The 26,823-nt window shown below is 44.7% G+C and overlaps 1 protein-coding gene, 1 long non-coding RNA gene and 1 other non-coding gene across 8 annotated transcripts; 2 read left to right on the top strand and 1 right to left on the bottom strand.

Moving 5' to 3' along the window:
- The first annotated feature begins 110 nt into the window (after positions 1-110).
- On the top strand, positions 111-26,823 carry RNASE11 (ribonuclease A family member 11 (inactive)). Of its 6 annotated transcripts, none has more exons than XM_054449061.2 (4): positions 21,691-21,968; positions 22,086-22,148; positions 24,596-24,726; positions 25,228-26,028. In XM_054449061.2, exons 3-4 carry the CDS (start codon positions 24,713-24,715, stop codon positions 25,847-25,849), a joined length of 636 nt encoding a protein of 211 aa, XP_054305036.1. In that variant the 5' UTR covers positions 21,691-21,968; positions 22,086-22,148; positions 24,596-24,712; the 3' UTR covers positions 25,850-26,028. The 6 variants fall into 6 exon arrangements, with proteins under 6 accessions (XP_054305037.1, XP_054305033.1, XP_054305038.1 ...); XM_054449059.2 differs by having other exon boundaries at positions 24,592-24,726; XM_054449060.2 differs by having other exon boundaries at positions 21,691-21,942; positions 24,592-24,726; positions 25,228-26,022.
- On the top strand, positions 341-412 carry TRNAP-AGG (transfer RNA proline (anticodon AGG)). Its single transcript has one exon. It is a non-coding gene; the product is annotated as a tRNA-Pro (tRNA).
- LOC129012890 (uncharacterized) lies at positions 2,496-22,053 on the bottom strand. The gene is made up of 5 exons (XR_008493735.1): positions 21,988-22,053; positions 18,974-19,112; positions 12,924-13,072; positions 6,936-7,055; positions 2,496-3,870 (listed from the first exon to the last, which is right to left on the bottom strand). It is a non-coding gene; the product is annotated as an uncharacterized LOC129012890 (long non-coding RNA).

The raw sequence follows: 26,823 nt of genomic DNA, 5'->3' as shown, positions 1-26,823 counted from the left end.
GGCGGTCGGTGCCTGTTAAGGACGAGATGCCTTCCGACCACCGGACAACTCGGGACGGTCCCTGATTTGCCTGCTCCCTGTCCTACAGCATCTTTGGCTCACTCGGAAGTGAAAACATGCAGCTAAATTATTCCCACTGACGCCTGAACATTTTTCCTAAAAGGGATCTGCAGTCACAAGGCGCCGCCTTCCGTAACTTAGGTGAGAAAACCTGCAGTGGTTTACTTTATCCACTAGGTGTCACCCATGCCCATAGTTATAAAAGAAGAGAGTGACCAACTGTAGACGTGGCTGAAATTTTCCTTATTAAAGTTTAGTAACCCAGACCCGCTCCCCGAGTGGCTCGTTGGTCTAGGGGTATGATTCTCGCTTAGGGTGCGAGAGGTCCCGGATTCAAATCCCGGACGAGCCCTTTTTTTTTTTTTTTTTTCCCTCTCGCAGTCAGCTGGCTCCCATAAAGTCACAGATTTTTCTGTCAGTGGACATCCCAATAAAACCACAGGTTTATTCACGTTAAACACCATCGCACAAAGTAAGCACCGTCTGAAGTTAGTATGTGAGTACCATGTAATGCTCCATTATTTCAAATATATGTATTTCATCTTTAGGCAAAAATGCTCTTTGTCATGGTATTACATTATGAGGATAAATACCAGGTGCTACCACATATCATGTATATTTCTTTTACATAATCATTATTTTAAATCAACCAGCTTTTCACTTTTGCAGCTCTTTGTTATTATCCAGGAATTGTTCATTCAGGACAGTCATAGTTTAATAGTTTCACATAACCCTCACTCTGTAAGCACAGGGGCCAGCAGATGTGGCGAAGTTCTTGTCACAAATAAAGTCTAGGCTCCGTCATTCAAGCCTGAGCTCACTGAACCTTTCTGTGTGTGCGTGGGGGTGGGGAACTCGGTGGTGTAGCCCCTTGGGAATGAACTTCTCAACAGGGATTTGCGATCGTATCTGCATATTAGAGTCACCTGTGAAGCTTTTTAACCATCCACTGATGGGTCCAACCCCAGAACAATTACACTGCGATCTCTGAGGATGGGACCCTAGGAATGATTTTCTTTCTTTCTTTCCCTTTTCTTTTTTCTCTTCTCTTCTCTTCTTTTCTTTTCTTTCTCTTTCTTTCTCTCTCTCTTTCTCTCTCTCTCTTTCTTTCTCTTTTTTTGACAGAGTTTTGCTTTTGTTGCCCAGGCTGGAGTGCAGTGGTGCAATCTGGGCTCACTGCAACCTCCACCTCCTGGGTTCAAGAGATTCTCCTGCCTCAGCCTCCCAAGTAGCAGGGATTATAGGCCTGCACCACCACACCTGGCTAATATTTTGTATTTTTAGTAAAGACAGGGTTTCACCATTCTGGCCAGGCTGGTCTCGAACTCCTGACCTCAGGTGATCCACCCGCCCAAAGTGCTGGGATTACAGTTGTGAGTCACCATGCCCAGCCTAGGAGTGGCTATTTTTCAGAAAAAAAGCTCCCAAGATGTAGCTGGAATTGCCCTGGGAGCTAATATGCTACCAAGTTCCTCTACAAGACACAGCTGGAGACCATGCAGGGCGGGGTAACTCTGTAAGAACCCTGTGTCTTACTCTGCGTTCCTCAGAATCACCCCCTTCTAGCTGGTACTTGATCTTCCCTAGTTAAGTTTTCTTTTGGGTACAACTGTGTGCCACATTATTTTGCCTCTGCAATCCTCTTTACTTTCCCAAGCCACAGAAATGGACTGTGCTATGGGATGGTTGCCTACTGAGGTTTGTGCAAACGTAACATGTGTTTCCCTCATAGAGGGAAAAGACAGCCTAGTGGTTCACCCTGCTTATTTGAGAAGGGTATGTGGCTGTGTGTGTTGGGGGAGGAAGGCTTTCACTTTCTACGCAACGGCTAGACCCTCAGAACACCCTCTTCATCTCTATTCCCCCGCTACCAGCGGGGTATTCAGTGTTTACATCCTATAGTTCAGCCAGATGTGTCCTGACTCATCTGATGAACAAGAACTAGAAATCACAGGTACTTTTCACTTCATTCCTAGCTACACTGTTGAGTATTTAACTTCTGACACTTCTTCAGATATTTAGAAGAACTATGAAACAAATAATCTTGGAATTATCCTTTATTCCTCTCTCTTACAACTCATGTTCAATCCCTTAACAAATGATGTTGGCTCTATCATCAGAATATTTCCAGAATTCAAACATTTCTCACCACCTCCACCACCACTGCTGTAGTCGAAGCCATCAGCATTTCTCATCTGCCCTATTGCAGCAGCCCTTTAGCAGGTCTCTCTGTTTTGTCCTTGTGCCCTTAAATCTCTTTTCCACAAAGTAGTCAGAATGATCCTGTCAAATCCTAAGAGCTTGTCGTTTCTCTGCTTACAACCCTCTGTGCATCTCTGTCATGCTCAGGGTTAGGTTCCAGCCCCAGCTGAGGGCTGAGGGGAGTGGGTGGACGTCGGGCAGGGAGCTGGAAGAACCCTCAAGAGACAGCAGGTAAATGAGACATGGCTTTATTCAGCAGCCCCTTCACAGGGTCAGTGTTACATTTATACACTACACAAACGATAGTGACTGAGAGCCAGGTGGGGAGCTTGACTGAGAGCCAGGTGGCTATGATTATATAAGATATGGGACTGTGCACTTGCACCCCAATCCCACTGAGTCATCTAGGCTGTTTACCTCGGCCTAAGCCTGCTTGGCTGCCCACAGCCATGTTCCTTACACTCCACCCCCTAGGCCAGGGAATCCTCTTGGTGGGGACCCGTGCACATATGGCAGCACCCTGGACCCATAGGCCGCAGCAACAACACAGAGAGCAACAACCTACCACTAATATTCCTGCTATGCTACCTATGATTATGAGAGCCCAATGTAGGCCAGAGCCCAAAGACACCCACCATCTCTGCAGGGGGTAATCAGTAAGGTGGTCAATCACCTTAATTTCCTATGACACCCCTTGGAAAGCTGCCATTATATTCCAGTGGTTGTCAGGGATAAATGTACAACACTGTGTCCCTACAAGGGCACAGGTGCCACCTTGGGCAGCTGCGACTATGTCTAAGGTCATCCGGTTTTGCAGCACCACCTTCCTGATCTGATCGACTTCATCAGTTAACAAAAGGAGGGCAACTTGGGCCCGAGCTGTGTGGTCTGCAAAGGCTGCAACCTGCTTTTCTACAGTAATGACGCCTGCTCCAGGGATAGTCGTTGCTAAGGGATAGAACCACTAGAGGGCCTGCTGCACTGGCAAAAAGCAGGAACACAGTGGCTCCCAGTTATGTGGCGACTAGCCAATGTGGGAAGCACAGTGGCAGGCACATAGGGCCAACCCCAGGTACAATGTCCAGTCCAGTTGGCTGGGAGATATGGCCATCCTGTGTCCCCACAGACCCATAAACTCCCAGGGGGCACAAAGTCCATGGGGGCCTGGCCTTGGTAAGGCCGCTTGTTCCACTGCACCCTTGGTGTGGTGACACATGTTATGTTTGCACAAACCTCAGTAGGCAACCATCCCACAGTGACTTTACCCCAGTGCTGCTCTATACATTGTGATACCTGCAATGGGGGCACCACGTGTTCTCCCATTAGCCAGCTCCATCCATCATGGACACTATGAGTCAGCCAAGGGGCAGGTTTGCCATGGGTTTTGTGATGCCTCCTATCCAAAGCCCACCCTGTGGCATCCCACCCATTGTCCGTGGGACCCCAAGCTTCTAGCCATGTCCAGTTCTTCACAGAAGCAGGATACACGTTCCAGGGCAAACTGTCCGCAGCTGCTGCTGGAAGGTGGAGCAGATCCAACAGTTGGAGACAATGGTCACCTCAGCGTAGGTGTGGGCCCAGTCCACAATGCTGTTGGAGCATGTCAACCTACAGCCAGAACAACAAAGCAGGCACAGGTATTAACGGGTAAATCACGTCCCTCAGGCAAAATACAGGCTAACTTTTCTTTTTTTTTCTTTCTTTTTTTTTTTGAGACAGAGTCTCACTCTGTTGCTGAGCCTGGAGTGCAGTGGCACGAGCTTGGCTCACTGCAACCTCTGACTCCTGGGTTCAAGCAATTCTCCTGCCTCAGCCTCCCGAGTAGCTGGGATTACAGACATGTGCCACCACACCTGGCTAATTTTTTGTATTTTTAGTAGAGATGGAGTTTCACCATGTTGGTCAAGCTGGTCTCGATCTCCTAACCTCAGGTGATCCACATGCCTCAGCCTCCCAAAGTGCTGGGATTACAGGCGTGAGCTACCGCGCCCAGCCAATACAGGCTAACTTTTCATCTCTGGATAACAATGCAGCTGCCAAGGCTCCTGCCCTGGGTGATGATACCACACCTTCTCAGCTCCCCATGGTTCTTTTGGGTCTTGTACCCAAGCCAAAGTCACAGGGGAGCTCAAAATAGGCCACACAGACAGTACATATATAGGAGGGTCCCTTCCCTGGCCATTCCCCTACGAATGGTCATTCGTGTAGGCCACACGTTAAATACCCAAGGAGTCACATGTAAGTCATACTGCAGATGCTCCCTCCAGGGGGCTACAATAGCTAACCATCTGCAATGGGGGGGGCTTGGAGGGTCCATGGCCAACGCCAGGTTTTCTGTTCCCCTGCCTTCAGGGGCATTGGGGCAGGCAACAATAGATTACCATTTGTCCCTATACCTGGTCAGAGGAGGTCATTCTTGGTGTGTATCTGTAGCTGGATGGGGACGGTGGCCCAGGATAACAGTGTCTCCACCAGGCCTGGGCCACCTTTCCGTGGTCGCTCATTCAAAATTTTAACACAAAATTTTAAGTGATGGTAGGGCAGATGCCCTCAGCCAGATGGCAAATGTGTTGCACTGGCCCCTCATCAATTACTTGTAAGTAATTGGTCCAACCTGGACATGGATGTCTGTGCTGCCCTAGTCCGGGGAGTTGTTACCCATGAATGCACCCACACTGCTATTGGGTAAGTCGTTCCGCACAGCGACTGCAGCCCATCCTGTCAAGCTCTCACAGGCCTGAAGAGCAACATATACAGCAGCTAAATGCTTCTCTATCAGTGAATACCGGAGCTCAGCTCCCTTCCACAGCTGGGACCCAAAACCTATTGGCGTTCTAAAGGGCTCCATGCACTGCCATAGGCCCCAGCTGAAACCATCTGTGGTCACGTGTACACCAGGTTCAAATGGGCGCCCCTGATCAATTACTTGTAAGTAATTGGTCCAACCTGGAACTCCAGCCCCGCAAAGATGGGGGAGCAACATGCAACTGTAACCCATTCTTCAGGAGTCTGTTATATTGCTCAATCATGCCAGCGGCTTGTGGGTTATAAGAAACATGAAACACCCATTGTTTGTCCATCTGCTGTGCCCATTGTTGTCCCTGCTGTCCAGTGAAATGTGTTCTATCACTTTTAACAGCCAGGGGACGGCCGTATAAGGCACATAAGTGTTGCAGGGCTCGAATGGTGTGTTGCTGGTCAGCCGCCCTGCAAGGGTAGGCAAACAACAAGCCAGTGGCTGTGTCTACAGCCGTATGTGTAGCCCTGTGATTTTGGCAGTGGCCCAGTGGAATCTATTTCCCATCTGGTTAAGGGCATCTGGCCTACCGTCACTTGCTGTGTTACATGGGGCGGCTGCCTCCGTTTGGGGTATGCCTGAGCACACGCTGGGCACTTCCAGCAGGACTCCAAAATGTCCTGTGAAGGCAAAGACAGACTCCAGTGCCTACTGACCTGTTGCATCAGTTTACTCCCTGCACGTCCCAGTTTCCTATGTAGCCACAAGGCTACATCTTGTATAGGTGCTGACTCTCACCATCAGACCCTGGCTAAGGCATCTGCCTCATCATTACCGGAGGTGGCCAAAGACACATGACCTGACACACGATGGACAGTTACATCTTTCTGATGACCTGTTTCCCAGAGGTCTTGCCACGTGGTTTGGCCCCAAATGGGCCGATGGCCTTCAAGCCAATTCTGTAACTTCCAGGTAGTCAGCCTCAAAGTTAAACCTCGACAGACTGCTCAGCTATTGGTGCAAAGTACTATAGGTGACTCCTTCTTAGTAATCACCGTCCACACCACTCTAAGTTCAGCCCATTGGCTGCTTTGTCCATACCCATTATCAAACCATATGGTATCGGTGCTAGGCTGGACTGCTATAGCAGCCCAGTTAGCAGTAGCACCCCGGCTGGAGCCATCTGCATACAATGCCCCATCAGGAATGGGAGGGCGCCCTTCTTTAAATGGTGATGACTCAAGGTCTGGGGTGCCTCAGGTCCCATGGCCTTATCTTGCGTTAGGACTGCAGGCCCTAAGACCTCTTGTAACTCTGCTGCTAACAGACTTGTACTCAGCATACTCTGCTGTACTAAGTAGGCACCCCACTTTGCTAATGTGGATGTCTGTGCTGCCCCAGTCTAGGGGGTTGTTACCCATGAATGCACCCACCCTGCCATTGGGTAAGTCATCCGCACAGCAACTGCAACCCTTCCTGTCAAGCTCTCACAGGCCTGAACAGCAGCATATACAGCAGCTAAATCCTTCTCTTATCAGTGAATACCGGAGCTCAGCTCCCTTCCACAGCTGGGACCAAAAACCTATTGGCGTTCTAGAGTGCTCCGTGCGCTGCCGTAGGCCCCAGCTGAAACCATCTGTGGTTACAAGTACATCAAGCTCAAATGGGTGCCCCTGATCAATTACTTGTAAGTCCGGTGCTTGCTGAATGGCCTGCTTGGCAGCCAGAAAGCCTGTTTCAGCCTCATCATCCCAATCCCAGGTAGCCCCCTTTTTTGTTAACTGGTACAACAGTTTTATCATTTGAGTCAAACGGGGCACAAGTACCCGCCAATACCCCAAGAGGCCCACAACAGTCTGCAGTTGCCTCACTGTGGTGGGTCGGGGGCATGCCTGGATTTCATCAATGATGGCCTCCGGTATGGCATTTGTCTTACCTGATCAAACAACTCCCAAGCATTTGGTAGACAATCCAGGCCGTTGGACCTTGGATTCGTTGACATACCAACCATATGCTGCCAACCCTTGCCACAAGAGGGGCATTGCTGCTTCTTAATCTGCAAGAGAATCAGAGGTTAACATGATACCATCAATGTAATGAAACAGGCAAACCCCTTTTGGACATTTCCAGGCATCTAAGTCCTTGGCAACAAGACCATGACAAATGGTGGGGCTATGCGCATAGCCCTGTGGCAGCACAGTAAAAGTGCATTGTCACCCTTCCCATGTGAAGACAAACTATTTTTGGCTCTCTGGAGCAATGTCGATGGAGAAGAATCCATTAGCTAAGTCCACTACAAAGTGGTACTGTCCCAGTTCCGTTGTCAGGTGGTCCCTCAAATCCATGGTACAGCTGCATGCAGAGGGGGTGTCACCTTATTCACCTCCTGGTAATCCACTCTCATCCTCCAAGTCCCATCAGGCTTTCTGACTGGACATCCCAGGGAACTGTAGGGGATATGGATGTCACGCACTATTTGCACCTCCTCTAACTTCTTAATCGTCTCAGTTATCTCTGTATGCCCCTCTGACAAATGGTATTGATGAATGGAGGTAACCTGTCAGGGTTGTGGCAGAACTTGGGGCTGGTGATATGTATATGCCCACGAAGTCCCGGCTTTACTACACGAACCTGGAGTCTGAATTCTCTGGCCGTGGTATGTAAGTCCAGACCATGCAAAATGTCCACCCCCAGAATATATTCAGGTATAGGAGAAACATACATAGCGTACAGGCTGGAAGCCAAGCGGCCAATGCCAAGATGCAGAGACACAGGTTTCACTTTCACTAACTGGCCCCCATAACCATCAATGAATGCAGCTTTTCCTGGAAACTTATCTGGGTTCCCATAAACAAGACTGCAGTCTGCACCAGTATCTACCAGTGCTAGGACCTGCTGTACATTGGTGGGGGACTAGTGGATTCCCAGTTCCACATGAGGCCTCCAGTCGTCCGGCACACCCACCACCAAGCCAAGCACCTCGGCCAGTTCCCTAATCAAACAGGAAGGGCCCGGTCTCTTCACCAGTCTGCAAATAGTCCTTGAGCTGCCGTGTCCCCGCGGGGCTGGGTTGAGCAACAGTATTTTGCCCCCTCGGGTATTTTCCGGAATTGCTGCTGGGGGGACAATTGCCTCCACAGAGCCAACAGCATTCCATTGGGTTTCCTGTCAGTTTCCTCCCGAGCAACCCTGGCTGCAAGTAAATCCATCCACATCTGCATGCCGGTCACCGGCTGGGGTCCCTTTTTATTTCGTGGGTCACCTTCCCCTTCTTTATGGGGGCACCTTCCCCTTCTTTATGGCGCAGATTCCCCAATCCCGCTGATGGCCTTCTGCCTCCTCAAGAGCTGCCATAGCAGTAGTCACTTCATGTATGCGGCACCCCACATGTGGAGTAAGAACAGCAGCTAGAGAGCCAAAAGCACTCGGAGGCTGCCAGCCAGCACAAGATCCCTCACGTGGGAGATAAAATGTTCATCATCTGGCCTCTAGGGATTCAGATCCAACATAGCCTGCCGCATACCCATCTCCAGGAGTACCTGTACCAAATCAGCTATGATTGCCATTGACTCACAATTTCTGGTATCTCTCCAGCATCATTCCTAACAGTCCATATGGCTGCCATCAGCCACTCGATTAACATGTGGTCACCTTGCCCTTGTGCCAACCGTCGGCACAGCTGCAGCCACTGATGAAGGGAGGGGTGAGTTATGATATAAGCCAGCTTCTCCATCTCGGAGGCAGAGCAAGAAACGCTGTCAGCCCCCTCATCCCCACAATGGGGTAGCCAGGCAGCAGGGGCTCCCCTGGGTGCTCCTTGCATTGCTTACCTAATTCCCGCAACTCAGTGGGAGGAGAAGCACTATAAGAGGTGTATTCCACCACTGTGGGGGGCCTCTGAGCTCTCCCCTAGGGTCCCATCAGCTGCTCATGTTCTACCTTCTGATGGATCACAGGACAAGCCAGCAGCAGAGGAGTCTCCTCCTCAGGATCAGACCAAGCATGAGTGTCCGGCCTGGAGGACGGGCTCAAGGTCATGCCAACAGCTATTTCCAGCTCCCACTCCAGGCTGTTTATCTGAGCCTCTAAGTGCCCTGCTTGCACCTGGAGGTCCTTTACCCCCAGGTTTTTCTCCAAGCTGTGCATTTGGGCCCCCAGGAACCCAACTTATGCCTGAAGGTCCTTTAGCTGTGCCATGTCCCGCAGGGACTGAGCATATACTTCACATAGCGCAGTCAGAAATGCCCATCCAACTCTGCTGGCGAAGGTGCACCCCTTCTTGGTGCTGTGAGCTTCCAGTTGCTTCAGTACCTTCTTCACACTCGCGGGAGACCTGTCCACTGCCTCCCATGTTTCCACTGGGACCCATCCAAGCAGTGCCTCTGCCACTGGGTACCACAGCTCATGCTGCAGCCACATAGTCTGGTTCTCTCACTATGGAGTGTTCCTTACTCTACTCACCTTCCCCATTCTGCCTGGTGAACCTATGCATCCTTCCTTTCCTTAGACAAGCCTTCCCAGAAAACCCGGAATAAGTGAAGCAGTCTGTTTTGCTTGCATAAAACCCTGTAATTTCCCTTGTGGTCCTTATCACTAACATAATAAATTTATTATATTTCTCAGCTTTAAAAAATTGTCTGACTGTTTCATGAGGGCAGAGACAACATCTGTCTGCTTTCCTGTAGAAATCTCTGTTCTAAGCACAGTGCCTGGAATACAATAAATGTTCAACAACTATTTGCTCAATAAATATTGAGTAAATGTAATGATGTATTGTCATGGCCTAAAAGAGCTATATTTTGCTCTTTATAATATCAGAGAGCTTTTCTTTATAAAGCTCATTCATCTTTTTGATGGTTACCTTAGTGGAACCAACAACAACAACAACAAAATAAACCTTAAGTTGGGCTGGGCCTGGTGGCTCACACCTGTAATCCCAGCACTTTTGGGAGGCCGAGACAGCGGATCACTTGAGGTCGGGAGTTTGAGACTAGCCTGGCCAACATGGTGAAACCTTGTCTCTACTGAAAATACAAAAATTAGCCAGGCACGGTGGTGCACGCTTGAAATCCCAGCTACTTGGGAGGCTGAGGCAGGAAGATCGCTTGATCTGAGGAGACAGAGGTTGCAGTGAGCTGAGATCGCACCACTGCACTCCAGCCCGGGCAATAAAGCAAGACTCCATCTCAAAACAACAACAACAAACAAACAAACAAAAACCTTGAGTTGGAAGAAAGCCAAAAGGGTTAAGGGAACTAAAAAGAGGAGTGCATGGCAGGAATATGAAGATGGAGAGAGAGTGGTTTGAGGAGAGGCCATCTATGCAAGGCCTGGTAGGCAGAGGTGAGGACTGTGGTCATTTTCTTAAGACTAATGAAAAGCCATTGACACATTTTAGATGGAGAAAGTGGATATCACAGGCACATAACTGGATTTGTGTTTAAAAAAGATCACTGTGGTGCAGTAGGGTTGACAAGGTGTGAAATGAAGGATTTGTGCAGTACCCTCGTAAGCCCCTAGGCACTGTTCCAAACCCCCTCCTACCACCTCACCTGTCCCCTTTTCCAGGTGGAGCAGACAGACTGGGGCCTGTACGTGTCCCGAACAAGCTGCTGGAAATGTGGCTGAGCCCCTGAGAGCCACGTTTCAACTTTCTAATACACAAGCATAGAGCCCTGCTTCAGAGAATGGTATAGTCTGAGGTGCTTTTTCACCTCTAAAACTGTGAGTTGTTTTCACCTCCTCCATCCCACCAATGCTGCCAACTCCTGGCCACTTTCAAAGGAGGCCAGTGAGACCCATGGAATGAAGCTCAGGGTCACAGAGCTAGTTAGTGGCAGGGCCAGTGTCAAGCCAGGAATCCAGCTTTCACAACTCTCGGCTCACTGCTCATTCTGCTCTAGTTAGGTGGTTATGAAAAGGGAGTTTCTGGGGTTTTTGTTTGTTTGTTTGTTTTGTTTTGTTTTTTTGTTTTTTTCAAGATGGAGTCTTGCTCTGTTGCCCAGGCTGGAGTGCAATAGCGCAATCTCGGCTCATTGCAACCTCCATCTCCCAGGTACAAGTGATTCTCCTGCCTCAGCCTCCTGAGTAGCTGGGACTACAGGCGCGCAGCACCACATCTGGCTAATACATTTTTTGTATTTTTAGTAGAGGCGGGGTTTCACCATGGGAGTTTCTGTTTTTACCACATCTGGGTTCTTTAGGGCCTTCGTGATTATTTGGGGTCAGGGGACAATTATGTTATTTCAAGCCTGGGAGTGCTATGGAAGATATGAATGTCCGCGAGGTGCCATAGCAGAAGGCTGGCTAATGGTCCTTCCTCAAGGAGAATTCAGAGGGAACTGTTGTGGGCTGAGCCTGGGGACACACAGGAGAAGCCAGATAAGCTATGATCAAAGCATTCTCAGAAGTGGAAAACTGAAGGCACCGGCCTACCCAGAAGCTTTTAGAAAGACACACTTAGGTAACTTTCCCTTAGCCTGGTCTTCCTTGGGCTATTGCCCGGTGGCAATCATTTCAGAGACAGAGGAAAGTTATAAAGCAAGAAATGACTTGTTTTTCCCCAAGGGAGAACAGGACCTCCCATGTGCATAGCACAGGGCTATAACTGCAGGGCTGAGATTGATGGCTTCGTCAGAACATGTCCTGCCCACGATCAGGAGCAGCTTGTTCTGGACACGTACAGGCCCCAGTCTGTCTACTCCACCTGGACAAGGGGACAGGTGAGGTGGTAGGAGGGGGTTTGGAACAGTGCCCAGGGGCTTGTGAGGGTACCGCACAAATCTTTCATTTCACACCTTGTCAAGAAAACAGCTCTGCAATTGCCAAAAGTAGACAACGAACCCTCCAGAATAGGGGGTGTCTCGTGCCTTTTTTCCGCGGTAGTAAGTGTTCCCGATTTAGGAAAGTGTCCCTTCGACCGAATGCCAATTCCTAGGCAAGTTCACAGAACTGCTCCACCACACTCCTGAGTCAGAGTTCCCACTTCAGGGTCTGGTACCCAGGCTCCAGCTCCCGAGTTGCTACAGCTCCCCTGCACTCCAGGCTGGCAGGCAGAGACCACCTCCTATTCCCTCAGGGTGAGGGAAAATAAAACTTGTAGCCAGAGCATTGTCATCTTAAGAGAACAGCCTGGAGTTCATTTTAATTTAGCTCAGAACTTCAGTTTGTAAAAGCAGGGCGAGATCTTATAAATAGTCAAATGCTTCCTTTATTCTTGTTTATTACCCCCATTTCAGAGTGGAAGCAATGCAGACCCTGAGCAGTGACATGACTTTCCCATGATCACACAGCTACTTACTGGCAGAAGAGGGGAAAGATCTGACATCTTTCACCCATTCATCCACTCCACAAACATTTTTTAATCTCTTCAGAAATACCAGGCACTGTGCTAGACAGAACAAGAACATTCCTCTTGCTCTCCAGAGGCTCGCACCGTGTAAGAAGGCCAGATAAACCGCCTGTAGCACCACTTAGGAAGTTATGAGCTAGAACCACACAGAAAAGCTTCTTGTAGACACTCAAGGAAGAGACGGGGGTGGTTAGTTTAAGAAAGGGTTCCTGGAGGGGTTGGTAAAGTCCCATGGCCTTTGCATTGCTCTTAGAAATATTTCTCGACAAGTGAACTTGCATTGTGTGACTAAGAGTGTGTGTGAACCAGCCTAGATTTCCTCATGAGCAAGGCCTACTTCCACTGTTAGAAAGAAACTCAGGATATCATCTGACTCTTTTCATCACCAGAGTAGGAGGTGAAAATGATTCGGGGGGCTTCTTAGTGAAAATAAACAGAAAAGGAAAGAAATCGGGTCCCAGTTCAGAGGCACTTTCAACCTGTCTTAAGAGAGGTGCTCAAAGTGCTCAAAGGTAGCTTCTGGGTGATAGAGAAGTAGGAAAAGGCTAGAAAATCGTGGAGTTAGGGGAGCACCTTTTGCTTTAAATGACCTTCCTGCATCCAAGGTCTTCCCAGCTCCTTCACTGCCAGTCACACTCCTGGGCCATGCTGCCATTTGGTAGATTTCAAAATTATTCAAAGAGTAGGTTTTAAATGTTCTCGCTATTAAAAAAGGATCTGCACTATTAAAAAAGTAATGGATATGTTAGTTTGCTTGATATAATCATCCCACAATATACTATATATATCAAAACTTCACACTGAACCTCATAAATATATACAATTATTATTTGTCAATTAAAAATAAAAATCTAAATTAAAAAATAGTCTGACTAGATAACCTGGTAGGTATCCACTCCATAATATAGTTGAATTAGTTCTTAATATTTTCTTAAAGTGTTTTATCGTTTTAGAAAAGTATATATGAATAATTCTGAGTTTCTAAATGATAGTGTGAACAGAATCTGAAGTGCTCACCTTGAACTGTTAAGCCAAGAAGAAATCACCTTCTACCTTCTTTAAGTCACTGGATTACTGATGATGTCTTTGTTTTTTTGTTTTGTTTTTGTTCTTGTTTTTTTGAGATGGAGCCCCATTCTGTTGCCCAGGCTAGAGTGCAGTGGCACGATCTCGGCTCACTGCAACCTCTGCCTCCTGGGTTCAAGCGATTCTCCTGCTTTGGCCTCCGGAGTAGCTGGGATTACAGGCACACGCCACCATGCCTGGCTAATTTGTGTATTTTTAGTAGAGACAGGGTTTCACTGTGTTAGCCAGGCTGGTCTCCAACTCCTGACCTCAAGTGATCCGCCCGCCTCCACCTCCCAAAGTGCTGGGATTACAGGCGTAAGCCACTGCGCCTGGCCTGATGATGTCTTTGTTACAGCAGCTTATCCTTACCCTGTGTACACTTCCCAAAAGCTTCCAGCTGTGCATCCTTTCCTTCTCACTGGCCCCACATGAATGGGATTACCTTGATTGACTCAGGGCCCAGCAGATTCACACCCAGATCCCCAGCAGGTCCCCTTGAAGCTCATGGTTATGTGGAGAACTGGTAGATTCTCAAACAATATTAGCACTTGGTTAGAAAGGCAGAAAGAGAAAACCTATAACGGCTAGGACTACTCTGATCATCCTATTTAAATTTGCACAACACCAGCTGGGTGTAGTGGCTCACGCCTGAAATCCCAGCACTTTAGGAGGCCAAGATGGGTGACTTGCTTGAGTCCAAGAGTTCCAGACCAGCCTGGGCAACACAACTAAACCCCATCTCTACAAAACTACAAAAATTAGCCAGGCATAGTTGTGCATACCTGTGATCCCGGCTACTCGGGAGGCTGAGGCATGAGAATCGCTTGAGCCAGGGAGGCTGAGGTTGCAGTGAGTCGAGATTGTGCCACTGCACTCCAGCCTGGGCAACAGAGTGAGACTCTGTCTCAAAAAAAAAAAAAAAAAAAAAAGTGCACAGCACTTATTATCCTCTAAAACACTAAAGTATTGATTATGTTTATTTTTCATTGTCTATCTCCTTCCACCAGATGTAAATTCCATGAAAGTAGGAATTTAATTTTTAAAAAATACTTATTTGCAAATATACACAAAAGTAGAAAGAATAGAATAATAGATCCTATTACACCTCTCCTCCTAAAAGCAACAATTATAAAAAATTTGCCACAGATTTTTTTTCTCTCTTCCCGTTTTCCTCCTCCCTTTTTCTTTCTTCCTTTCTTTTTTCTTTATTTCTTGGAAGAAAATACTTGATATCATGGTATTTCACACTTAGAACTATTGAATATTATCTCCAAAAAATAAAGACATTTTCTACATAATTATAATATCTTATAAAAGTAAAATTATGTTCTTAACATAATCTAATGCCCAGTCCATATGTACATTCAAGTAAGATTCAAAATTTGAATATTCTTTTAATCTGTAACAGTTTATCCCTCTTTGTTTTTGTGTGATAGACTTTGTGAAGAAACTGGTAGAATGTCACATACTCTGGACCTGTCTTATTGCTTCCTTGTAGTATTATACAATTTGCACCTCTTTTCCCTAAATTTCCTATAATCTGGAAGTTAAATCTAAGGCTTAATAAACTAATCTGCTCAATTCTTTGGCAATATTACTGGGTAAACAGTGCTGTGCACGTGCTACAGTACCTTATTAGGAGGCACATCATAACTCACCTTCTACTTCTGTTTGGGTGGTGGCAGCCAGATCTTCCATTGCAAAGTTCCCCATAGCCTCTCTTTTTTTTGTTTGTTTGGTTTTTTGTTTTTGTTTTTTGTTTTGTTTTGTTTTTGAGATGGAGTCTCACTCTGTCGCCCAGGCTGGAGTGCAGTGGCACGATCTCGGCTCACTGCAAGCTCCGCCTCCCGGCTTCACGCCGTTCTCCTGCCTCAGCCTCCCGAGCAGCTGGGACTGCAGGCACCCGCCACCACGCCCGGCTAATTTTTTGTATTTTTAATAGAGACAGGGTTTCACCATGTTAGCCAGGATGGTATCGATCTCCTGACCGCATGATCCGCCCTCCTGGGCCTCCCAAAGTGCTGGGATTACAGGCGTGAGCCACCGTGCCCGGCCTTATATAGCCTCTCATTTAATAATTTTTGCCACCCAGCAAATGCTTTTTGCCTGGCTTAATAATTTCATTAATGATTATAAAATGGCGATTTTCTAATTGTATTATTCCTTTCATATTTATTAGTTGTCATTGTTCTCTAAAGAAGAGTTTTCCACAGCACATGGAAGCGATTTGGTTGCCCAGGAATATACTTCCTGAAGGAATGGCAGAATAAATGTACAATTCTTATATTTTAATTACCAATTTTCATATTGAGGTACTGATTCAGAGTCAGTAGTGGGGAGAGGGACATTTGTCTTTTCACTGGTGTGTCCCAAGGGCCTAGAAGAGTGCCTGGCACAGGTAGTGTTTAATAAATATATGTTGAATTAAATAATATGTGAATGATAAAAGGCCCTTACAATAGGTGAGAAAAATCCTTTATATAGTAGGTGTTTGAAAAAAGTCACATCTTACTACAACAAAGGGTCAAGATTCTGGATCTGAACTCTGTATTCTAGGTGTTTTTACCAGAGAAGTGAATGAGAATGTTTGTCCCTTAGTTAATGCCATTGGCCGCTACAGGTGCCACAGAATAAAGAAGGAATAAGAACAATATGCTGTCCAGATTTCCCTGGATATCTGGGAGGAAGAGGGAACTTTATAATGGCATGAGTTGAAATTCTCCCCAAGGAAAATTAATTCTAAGCCAAAAGACTCAGAATTAGTTTTAATTTTTTTTTTTTTTTTTTTTTTTCCTGGTGGGGAATGGAATCTCACTCTGTCACCCAGGCTGGAGTGCAGTGGCACAATCTCGGCTCACTGCAGTCTCTACCTCCCGGGTTCAGGTGATCCTCCCACCTCAGCCTCCCAAGTAGCTGGGACTACAGGCGTGCATGACCACACCGCACTAATTTTTGTGTTTTTATAGAGACGGGGTTTCACTATGTTGCCCAGTTGATCTGCCTGCTTTGGCCTCCCAAAGTACTGGGATTACGGGCATTAGCTACTGCGCCCATTCTGAATTAGTTTTAATTTGATATAGAAGCAATACTGTGGCATTTTGTTAGATTCTACACCCAGGAGTGGGATTAAAAGGTCTCAGGTCAAACCCTTAATCTTACCAAACATTTCCAGATTCCTTTCTAGTATTGCCACATCAATTTTTATGCCCAGCAGTGTTTTTACCAGCACTTGATATTATCTGTTTTTCTAATTCTTGATAATCATTTTTGATAATCTGATGGTTATAAACAATTTCTTTGTTATTTTAGCTTCCATTTCTTTGATTACTAATGAAGTGGAGCATTGCTCATTATCCATTTTGGCTTTATCTTCTGAAACTGGCTTTTCTCTGACAATTTTTTTTCCCCCTGGGGTTTCCTGTCTTTTTAGGGCTGACATGAAGGAGTTTCTTATATGTAGATGCTAATCTACATATAAATCTAAAACCACAAAGGTGGTTTTAGGCATTACAAATATTTTCTTCCAGGCTGCCACACTAGTTAACATTTGGACTCAGTCTCAACTCCTTGTGCAGTGTAATACCCTAGGGATAGGTTTAGTTGCCTCCTTTGGGGAAAATCTTTGTAACAGGGATTACTTCTCTGCCTGTACACTTAGTAAAGTACCTGTACTTCAGCTACTTGGAAGTTCTGGCAGGAAATAATGAACATGTTACAGTACATAGATATAATTCTCTGTATACATTGGAAATGTTTCTGCAAGATGTACAAAATCAAATTTTGTTAATTGAAAATCGTGTCAAAAATTAAGCATGCACTTATATCTTTGTGGCTTTGGGTAACACATATCCAAAACAGGATAGTTTGAATTCTGAAAGGACACCCAGAATGGACATTTTTGGAAGTAAATATATTCTCCTGGTTGCTCTTTTTCACAATTTGAAATTTTGCTTTCGTTTTTATATAGAAAGAGAAGCATTCTTTGAAGCCTTCTCCAGGATTCTGTTTTTCCTAGATAATTTTTTACCCTGCGATCATTTTCTTCCTGCCAATTAGAAAGACACAGATATGCACAGAGGAGATTTTGTACCTGTCGCTCCAAAAGAGAAATAATTTCAGGGCATGAAGTAGTAAAACTAAGTCCATTTGCCCATTCCTGTATCAACTAACTGGGAGATGACAGCAACAAAAATAATTCTCTGGTCTCAATACTTTCAACCACTATGTTTTTACTAAGCCCTTATCCACTAATCTCCCATGTGGGTTTCCCATGTATACCCACGGTTCAGTGGTTCCCCTTATAAGTTTTGCTATATATTAGAATCACGTGGGGATCCTTTAAGACTCCCCAACCCAGATCACACACAATAGCAATTAAAGCAGAATGTATCAAGGTGGAAGCCAATATTTTTTTAAATCTCCCGTTGATTCCAATGTTCAGCAGTTTGGGAACTATCTCCACACTCCTCAGAAGCCCAGGGCTTTATCAAGATTAACGTTATTACCAGGGAATTGTTTTTGTCCTGTACTGGACACCACGTGGAAATGAAACTTGCTAAAACTGGAATCCGAGTGTTTGGCACTGACAGGATGGGACTCTTGCTTTCCTTCTCACTTCCCATCTCCACCTTAGCCTTTCTGCAACTCATTTATTTGTCAATGAAATGAAAAATTTCATGTATTTGTCATAAGGACTGATTGAAAATTTAGAAAGGAGACAGTACTGTGTCTGGTACACATTGGCCTTCACTAAATGTTCCGAAAAGTCCTCACTTGTTTAATGCGGACACATTCAGGACCTGCCTTACCCGACTCTCCTGCTAAAGGTAACTTCTCTTCCTCCCCAGTGGTGCCCAAGCACACCTTGTGCAGGTCCCTCCCTTCTGCTCTTTCTACTTTGACTCTTCCCACATTCAACAGGTTCTCTATCGGTTATTGTCAGGCAACAGCAAGACACAAGCGATTTTCTCAAATTCATGATCAAAAGGCTATGTTACCTGTGAGAGCGACCAGGAAAATGACAGGTGAGAGGAGCTAGCACAGAGCCAAGCAGGACTGACAGAGGGAGGGACTTGGAAGGAATTGGGAAGAATAGATGAGTAGAAGGTACTAAAATCATGTGCAATTGGGTGGAGTTAAGGTTGAGAAAATTATGGGAAAGAAAGTTATTCAGCAATATAAGTAACCTTGACCACCTTCTATATGTCCAGCTCTGTGCTGAGCACTTTGAAGGATTTGAGAAATAGGAGATGTGGTCAAAGATGCTGTCAAAGAACTTGTAGAAACAAAACAAACACAACAGGAATAATTTAGAGAACAGCTCAATACCAAACTCTGAGCTGAGATGGTCAAAAAAGGCTTTCTGGGGAACTATGCCTCCAGCTGGATCTTGCAAGGTCAGCGTGATTTTAATTAGTGGAGAGAAGGAAACAAAATATTCCAAGGATGGGGGAGCAGCCAGGGGTTGGAGCAGGAGGAATCTGACTGTCCTTTGCTATTTTCTGTCTTCCCTTACTCAACAGCAGTCAAAGCCAAAGATGCGAAGTCACTCTTACCTCTGATGATAATAATGGTGATAATTTTCTTGGTGCTTCTGTTCTGGGAAAATGAGGTGAATGATGAAGTAGTGATGTCAACCTTAGAACACTTGCATGTGGACTATCCTCAGAATGACGTTCCCGTTCCTGCAAGGTACTGCAACCACATGATCATACAAAGAGTTATCAGGGAACCTGACCACACTTGTAAAAAGGAGCATGTCTTCATCCATGAGAGGCCTCGAAAAATCAATAGTATTTGCATTTCTCCCAAGAAGGTTGCTTGCCAAAACCTTTCAGCCATTTTCTGCTTTCAGAGTGAGACAAAGTTCAAAATGACAGTCTGTCAACTCATTGAAGGCACAAGATACCCTGCCTGCAGGTACCACTATTCCCCCACAGAGGGGTTTGTTCTTGTCACTTGTGATGACTTGAGGCCAGATAGTTTCCTTGGCTATGTTAAATAACTCAAGATCAGCTCCTGAGTCTGGGATCTCTTCTCTCAATGGCATTGGAGCTGGCTGTGCCTGAGGCAGACCTGAACCGTGGACATGGGGCAATGCCTTGAGCCAAAGGGGAAGCCACTGGTAATTAATTTATCCTTCCTATATTGCTGAGTTGGGATTGTTTTATTCTGCTTCAATAAAATAATCTTTACTGAATTAAACCATAAATTCTACATGTGTTTCAATTTTTTGTCCCTTATCTCTGGGTCCTTTGATGAGAAACAGGACTGAGATTAAGATAAAGTGAATGAGCCACTCACTTGAGGTGCAAAACTTAAGAGGGCACCAGAAGACCAAAAATCTAGTAACCTAGATGAATATATTTGATTTCAGTGTTTCCTTTTTCTTTTTTTGAGACGAAGTTTTGCTCTTATTACCCAGGTTGGGGTGCAATGGTGCAATCTCGGCTCACTGCAACCTCTGCTTCCCGGGTTCAAGTGATTCTCCTGCTGAGGCAGCTCCCAAGTAGCTGGGATTACAGGCGTGTGCCACCGCGCCCGGCTGATTTTTGTATTTTTAGTAGAGATGGGGTTTCTCCATGTTGGTCAGGCTGGTCTCAAACTCCTGACCTCAGGTGATCTGCCCACCTCAGCCTCTCAAAGTGCTGGGATTACAGGCGTGAGCCACTGTGCCCGGCCTTGATTTCAGTATTTTTAAAAAATCAAAATTAATGCAGAAATCCTGGATGCTCGCCGGGCACGGTGGCTCACGCCTGTAATCCCACCACTTTGGGAGGCCGAGGCGGGTGGATCACGAGGTCAGGAGATCGAGACCATCCTGGCTAACACGGTGAAACCCCATCTCTACTAAAAATACAAAAATTTAGCTGGGCGTGGTGGCAGGTGCCTGTAGTCTCAGCTACTCGGGAGGCTGAGGCAGGAGAATGGCGTGAAGCTGGGAGGCGGAGCTTGCAGTGAGCCGAGATCGCGCCACTGCACTCCAGCCTGGGCGACAGAGCGAGACTCCGTCTCAAAAAAAAAAAAATTTAAAAAAAATCTTGGATGCTCAAAATATCTATCACAAAATTTTGAAGATCCAATCCGACAAGGCTAGGATTAGGGTAAGATGAGTTATGTGAGTAACATGTAGTGCAGTGCAGATCCTGGTATTTAAAATTTTAACATTTGTTCATCAGGGATTATTTTGCATTAAATTTATTTTCCGGCCCGGCGTGGTGGCTCATGCCTGCAATCCCAGCACTTTGGGAGGCTGAGGCAGGTGGATCACTTGATGTCAGGAGTTTGAGATCAGCCTGGCCAACATGGTGAAACCTCGTCTCCACTAAAAATACAAAAGTTAGTCGGGTGTGGTGGTGCACGCCTGTAATCCCAGCTACTTGGGAAGCTGACACAGGAGGAGCGCTTGAACTTGGAAGGTGGAGGTTGCAGTGAGCCGAGATCATGCCATTGCACTCCAGTCTGGACAACAGAGCAAGACTCTGTCTCAAAAATAAATAAATAAATATTTTCTAAAATTGTTGCATTAAAATATTATTTATCTTGATTATTGAATTTTGTGGCACTCTCTTAAATTCTGGTCTTAGAGTGGGTGTCTCATTAACCTCTACCTAATCCTAGCCCTGCTTCTAGCTGTAGAAGCAACAGAGGTGACCTCTTAGGGTCTTTTTTAAAGATAGCATATACAACTCAAGCATCATCTGTTCCTGTTCAGCAGCTCCCTTTGTGTCTTGAAATAAAGAAAGGAGCCTGACTGGTCTGAAACCATTTCCCTTAAAGACTTTAGAGAGACACAGATAAGGATTTCCCAGGGAGGGATTGAGACTTTCAGAGCTCAGTGACCTCCTCTTTGCGTCTCCAGAAGGAACAGAGACGACTTTGAGCCGGACTACTAACTCTTTTCTCTTTTTAGTTCTTACGATTGGACTTACTGCTTAGTTTCCCCACATTCAGCTATGGGCATAGTATCCTTACAGCTAGAAGGAGAAGGAAGAGAAAGAGAGGCTTCTAATTCTGGGGATTTCATGAAGTCATCTTCTTCTCTATTCATTAGTTTCCTTGTCTATAAAGTGAGGATCTTGAATTAGATAATCTTTCAAGTTCTTTCCAAGTCTATTAGTCTATAATTCTATTCCTTAAGTAGTATAGAAAATGGCTATATTATAGACATTGTTGGAGGGGAGAATTTGTATTGTGAGGTAGTAAGAAATAAGGGGCAATTGGCAAATAAAGGCCAGATTATGTTGTCACTAATTCTGAACTATGGCATTTCAATCCTGTATGTGAGAGCTAGAGACTCCTACAGTGACCTAGAGCAGGCATGAGTGGGTCACGGGCTTTGGAGAGCACTCTCTGTCCTGATCTTTTCAGTTGAGAGACTTCAGCTGTTCATTGCTCATTTGGACTTAGTTCAAGTTCATGTCAAAGAAGAAGGTGCACTTATGCTAGTTGTTAGCTCTGTCTTTTGTAACCATCAAGTTCCATGTGATTGATCAGATTTAGGAGGGGGAGTTGGCGGATAATTGTAAGTGAAGGACAGTTTGCAACCTTGTGAGTAGGCAACACTTACTCATCTCATGGCTTCTTCCATCTTAGGTGGCCGTTTTTCAGCTGAGTTTTATTTTCTAGTTCTCTGTGGTAATTCTGTTGTCATTGTTGTCTCCATAGAATTTTGGGTGTCACCAGGTAAACAGAGCCCTCAGCGTCTGAATAGAAACTGAACAGGAACAGGTAGGTGGTCCCTAGCATATGATTTGTTGGGCCTTGGTAGCATCGTTTTCTGGGCAAAACTTTGAAGTGGATGAAATGCATCCTTTAGGTTCCTACATCTATTTTCTGAATTCTGATTCCTTTTTCTATCCGTCTCCCTAGGTTTTGTTGCCTTTCTTTCCTTTTCAGTGCTTTTTCTCCCCTTCCTCACCCAACCTCCTCTTTTCTAATTAAAAGTGTCTTGCAGATAAAAGTATAACTGAGATGAACCAATAGGCTCTATCCTCAGAGTAATTTCATTCAACAGGGATCAACACCAAATTCAAATGAATTGTGACATTTTAGGCATTTGTAGTTTGGGTGTGTGTATATCTATATCTATCTATCTGTATCTAAATTTGTATATACATATATATTATACAGATATATAGAATCAGAGTCTCACTCTGTTGCCCAGGATAGAGTGCAGTGGTGTGATCATAGCTCATTGCAGTCTCAGACTTTTGGGCTCAAGAAATCCTCTCCCCTCAGCCTCCCTAGTGGCTGGGACTATAGGCATGTGCCACCACAACTGGCTTTTTGTTGTTGTTGTTGTTGTTGTTGTTGTAGAGATGGATTCTCACTATGTTGCCTAGGCTGGTCTTGAACTTCTGGCCTCAAGTGATCCTCTCGCATTGGCCTCCCAAAGCAATGAGACCACAGGCATGAGTGACTGTGCCCAGCCAGGTATATTTTTTTAATGGGCACCTCTTAGCAGTTTCAAATAAAACCTAGGCAGCTGTGAATGCTGCCCACTTGAAATACATGTCTCAGAAAAACTGGAAATTTCTGCCCTGCTCTTCTTCCTGTTTATCTTTCTCCTCCCGGTCTTTCTGTTTCCCTAATATCACCTCACTACTGATGTCAATGGTATAGGATATGGAAGTTTAGGAAACAAAATAAATTCCCTATAAATCCCTCATCCTTTCTCTCTTCAAAATGCATCAGGTCTTTGGTCAAGGCATCCTTGGGCACACACCTGGATGCATATACTTAATTCTTAATAATCTATCAATAATCCATCAACCCAATTAAGGCTTATGTATTCTTGGTGCTAGGTTTTTGCTCTAGTCTCACACAGACATTTTAAATTCAAATATAATTTTTTAAAAGTTCATATATAATAACATCAAATGAGTGGTATAAGAAGGGAATGATAAGAAGTTCAGAGAAGTTGGAAATGGATTTAGTAGACTTAAGCAGTGATGAAATATGTAAAATAAAGAATGAGATCTGAACTGGGCTTTGAAGGATTTCAGGAGACAGGAAAGTATAGCCATTCAAGAAAGAAGCTAAGTGGGAGAGATGGCATAGGGTGTATTAAAAAAAAAGGAGAGTCACACTGATTGAAAAGGGCAGGTTTGTGTAGCAAAATAATGGGAGATAAATCCTGATAGGCAGATTGAGATTAGACCAAGTGAAGCATTGGCTCCTGGGCTCAGGGGATCAGACTTCCTACTGTGAGCAAAGAGGAATGTTTCAAAAATTCTGAGTGTCATTGCAAGTTATGTTTTTAGAAAAGTAGTGTATAGAAGAAATTGGAGGGTCAAGATGGGGTGATTAGGAGGGAAGTAAGGGTAATAATGTAGGAGATCAATGTAGAACGGATGGAGGCTTTAGAGGTGGAAGATAAAAAAGAGGAAAATGGAATCATTCTAAAGAGAGAGAAATAATTATTAACTTAAATAACCATTCTTTAGGGATTTTCCAGGATTGACCTCAAGTAAAGGATTTTACATACTAGTAAAGTCATGTTATGTTGTTAACAAATAGTGTTGAGAAATTAGTGTGTGTGCAGTAATTACACACACTAAATAAAACCCAGGCAGCTATGAACGCTGCCCACTTGAATTACATGTTTCAGAAAGACTGAGAATTTCTGCTCTGCTCTTCTTCCTGTTTCCTTAACATCTACTCTTTAGCACTATAGTAAACTCTTGATTATTTATACTAACTGGAGGAGTGAAGAATGCAAAATTGTGGATAATTCCATTAAAATTTATAACTGATCCTGGAGTGCAGATTCTTTATTAATCTACAGCTCATTATTTGATTCTATATGAATAAAAGTATAAATAATCAGAAACTGTGTTTCAGGCTCAAGGAATTTTTAGCCTAAAAAGAGGGAGAAAAGATTAACATGAATTGACTAACTAGAAAAATGAAAAAGATCGTATAAAATGAAGTGCAACTTAATCTGTGCTGTAGGGTTTCAGAAAACAAAAAAGTCATGCTGGGTTTTGGTATAAATAGACAGACAAGATTTCACAGAATAAGAAGCAATGGTGCCGCCCAGGTCATTGGGATTCTGACTGCCATATGGACACTTTGTTCAGTTCTCCCTGAGCTTCCTTGGTTCCACATGGTCTCCTGCATCAATTTCATACAACCCTATCTACCCCTCTGTTGCCTCTCCTTGCCTCAGTTAGACACAACAGCAGAAACTCCCAGGAAACAAACACGATTTCACTTCTAGCTCTGCAACAAAGTGGAATCTTCCTCTACAGGATCAACTTGCCGAAGGAACTGGTAAAGACAGAAATCTTATGACTGAGAATGGGTGAGAAAAGAAATGAGAGATGGGGAAATGGCAATGTGTGTTTTATTTTGTGTTCAAGTGGCTACCATGTGCCAGGTTCTATATGAGGCTATAGGAGATACAGTAATGGTGAGGGATGTGTTGAGTGAGAATTTTGACCCACCATGGAGATTATACACCCCACCAATGAGATTATAGACCAAGGGAAAAGGATAAGAAACAAATACTTGGTTGTAGATCTTTAAACATATCACCTTACGTAATTCTCACAATTTTTTTCAGATGGGGAAACTGGGGTTAAATAAGGTTGAATAAATTATAAGCAGAAAAGCAGGGACTTGAACATGAGTCTTCAGACTCCACAGCTGATTGTGTTTCTATTATATCATAGTTCCATTCACAGATATAAAAATTTTAACCTACATGTAGGGGTCATTCCCAGGAATAACTGTCAGGAGGAAGAAAGAACTACCTCTTTAATCTTCTTCTTATTTTATCTTTCATTTATTGTCTTTACTGCAGGAGAGATTACACTACATCTGAGATGGAGACCGTTCCTCTGCTGCTGCTCAGCCTGGGCCTGGTTCTTGCAGAAGCATCAGAAAGCACAATGAAGATAATTAAAGAAGAATTTATAGAGGAAGAGATGCAATATGACATGGCAAAAAGTGGCCAAGAAAAACAGACCATTGAGATATTGATGAACCCGATCCAGTTAGTTAAAAATACCAGCCTCAGCATGTCCAAGGATGATATGTCTTCCTCATTACTGACATTCAGGAGGTTACATTATAGTGACCCCAAAGGAGACAGTTCAGGTAATGACAAAGAGTGTTGCAATGACATGACAGTCTGGAGAAAAGTTTCAGAAGCAAACAGATCGTGCAAATGGAACAATAACTTCATCCATGGCTCCACGGAAGTGATGCGCAGGGTCCACAAGGCCCCCAGCTGCAAGTTTGTACAGAATCCTGGCATAAGCTGCTGTGAGAGCCCAGAACTGGAAAATACAGTGTGCCAGCTCACTACAGGCAAACAATTCCCCAGGTGCCAATACCATAGTGTTACCTCATTAGAGAAGATACTGACAGTGCTGACAGGTCATTCTCTGATGAGCTGGTTAGTTTGTGGCTCTAAGTTGTAAATCCCTTTAGGACTAGGGTCTTACTAAAGAAGGACCTCTTCATGTTCATTCTTGTTTAAACCTTTCCTTAATATCTACTCTTTAGCACTATAGTAAACTGTTGATTATTTATTCTAACTGGAGGAGTGAAAAATCCAAAACTTTGGATAATTCAATTAAAATTTATAACTGATACTGGCATGCAGATTCTTCTCTCTCTATCTGTCTCTCTGTGTTTGTGTGGGTGGGGAGGGCGGGGGCGTGTGAAACAAACTGAATTTCATCCTAGCTCAGCTATAAAGCCAAGAAACAGAGTCAGCCCAACTAGGCAGAAGTAAGGAAAGAAGGCCTAAAGCCAGGATGGACAATGAAAAGCTAATTGTACTGCCAATGATACTGTTCAGAAAAATAGTGAATGAGTGTGACATATAATATTATCACTACTCTCTTCAAAGGGTATGTGCTCACACTTGTGTGAATTGATGTATGCACACAACAAAGAGTCTGCCTGTCCTTCAGGAAATGCCAGAGGGAAAAGATTCTTTGGCTTAGCTGATGCTCTCAGTGTCAATAGCTCCAGCCCTGTGCAATCTCCATTCTTCCACCCTCATCTCTATTTCACAGGTTGCTGTAAAGAGAAGAAAATTCTTATTGTAATCTTTATTCAAGCAAAGTCTTGATACCCTGGGGCTGTGGGAGAGGAATGGCAAGCCATGGAAGAACAGAGGAGCCAGAAAGATGGGAATAGAAAGTCTGTGCTAAGTACCAGGCAGGACTGGTCTTCAACCTTGATGTCTTATGATACTGTAGTTAATTTTGTTCACTACCAGCTATTTATTTGCTAGCATTCGTGGTTCAACATTATGCATAAAGTATGGGCAGTTATCTTCTTCATCGATGTGTGGCCATGTGCTTCTATTCCTCTCCTTAAATCCTCCCTCCATCTTGAGACCACTCTTTCTTAATGTTCTAATTTTAAATAAATGCATGTAAAT

The sequence above is a fragment of the Pongo pygmaeus genome, chromosome 15 (genome assembly GCF_028885625.2).
Source record: "Pongo pygmaeus isolate AG05252 chromosome 15, NHGRI_mPonPyg2-v2.0_pri, whole genome shotgun sequence".
Lineage (NCBI taxonomy): Eukaryota > Metazoa > Chordata > Mammalia > Primates > Hominidae > Pongo > Pongo pygmaeus.
Note: the sequence above shows the minus strand (reverse complement) of the source record. Positions and strands in the feature narration are given on the sequence as shown.